Source organism: Thunnus thynnus, chromosome 13 (genome assembly GCF_963924715.1).
Source record: "Thunnus thynnus chromosome 13, fThuThy2.1, whole genome shotgun sequence".
NCBI classification, from domain to species: Eukaryota; Metazoa; Chordata; class Actinopteri; order Scombriformes; family Scombridae; genus Thunnus; species Thunnus thynnus.
The window spans coordinates 31937574-31938934 of NC_089529.1; the positions used below are offsets into that span (position 1 = coordinate 31937574).

General features: G+C 44.1%; 1 protein-coding gene across 1 annotated transcript in view; it reads right to left on the minus strand.

Annotated features, from left to right (window-relative positions):
* Window positions 1-310, minus strand: part of tmprss15 (transmembrane serine protease 15) — an 18434-nt gene extending 18124 nt beyond the window's left edge. The window contains exons 1-2 of the mRNA XM_067607164.1: window positions 183-310; window positions 1-92 (exon numbers count right to left, since the gene is read on the minus strand). The exon at window positions 1-92 is cut by the window's left edge and continues 33 nt beyond it. Coding sequence (XP_067463265.1) covers window positions 1-92; window positions 183-294 — 204 coding nt within the window. The 5' untranslated portion in view covers window positions 295-310. The remainder of the gene's footprint in view (window positions 93-182) is intronic.
* Window positions 311-1361: the final 1051 nt, after the last annotated feature.

Below are 1361 nucleotides of genomic sequence, written 5' to 3' on the forward strand. Positions count from 1 at the left end.
CTGCAGGCTGCTGGAGTTCTTCAGCTCCTCACAGAACGCTGCTCCCTCCGTGATCACCATCCGTCCGCTCAGAGGCGCCGGCTCAACGCCAGCTTAGTACAAACAACAGTAGAAGATTGATTGATTGATTGATTGATTGATCGACAACGTCCTCTGATCAGGTGGTTGATATGATGTGTTACCTTCAGGCTGAAAGCTGATCCATGTGACAACGATCAGTCCGACACAACAAACCAGAAGCAGCAAACAGATGATCACCAGGAGAAACTCCAGAGACGACAGACGACGCTTCATCCTGATATCAGTCTATCAGTCTATCAGTCAATCAATCAATCAATCAATCAATCTGCAGTCAATGAAAAGAATCAGTTTTATCAGACGATTAGTATTTTTAACATGCATATCTTAATGTTCCAGCATCATTTACAGTCACAGTTTCATTATCGGAAGCTTTTAACCAACACAAACAAGGACGTTTAGCTGTTAGCTGTTAGCTGTTAGCTGCTTTAGCTTCTGTCTGTTAGCATGGTAGCATGTATGTAGCCATTAGCTGCATAGTGAAATAGTTCTGTGTCTCTCTGTTAACGGTTCATTCATCTCTTGTTAAAACCAGTTTTAGAAAAGAACAGTTTACCTGCTTACCTGCTCAGCTGCGTCCTAATTGTCTCACCTGTTCACTGTCTCACCTGTTCTCTGTCTCACCTGTTCTCTGTCTCACCTGTTGTCTGTCTCACCTGTTCTCTGTCTCACCTGTTCTCTGTCTCACCTGTTCTCTGTCTCACCTGTTCACTGTCTCACCTGTTCTCTGTCTCACCTGTTCACTGTCTCACCTGTTCTCTGTCTCACCTGTTCTCTGTCTCACCTGTTCACTGTCTCACCTGTTCTCTGTCTCACCTGTTCTCTGTCTCACCTGTTCACTGTCTCACCTGTTCTCTGTCTCACCTGTTCACTGTCTCACCTGTTCTCTGTCCCACCTGTTCACTGTCTCACCTGTTCACTGTCTCACCTGTTCTCTGTCTCACCTGTTCCCTGTTGAAGGATCAGAAACAGACTGTTGGACTGTGTGTCTTCTCTGACTCTGATCTGTGATCTTTCAGCAGCTTTTATTGAGCTGAACATGACTAATGACTCATTATCAATACATTAGTTGATAATCAATGCTGCTCCAAAGTTCAAAGTATCTTTATTGTCCCTTACAGCTAAACAACACTGACGACAGGACGTAGTGGGCGTCGTGATTTAAAGCAGTTCATTCAGCATCAAGGTCAAAGTGTAGGAGTCAAGTAAACAGCCTGTAAACAAACAGCCTGTAAACAAACAGCCTGTAAACAACAACAGTAAGATACTATCTACCTCGTCTT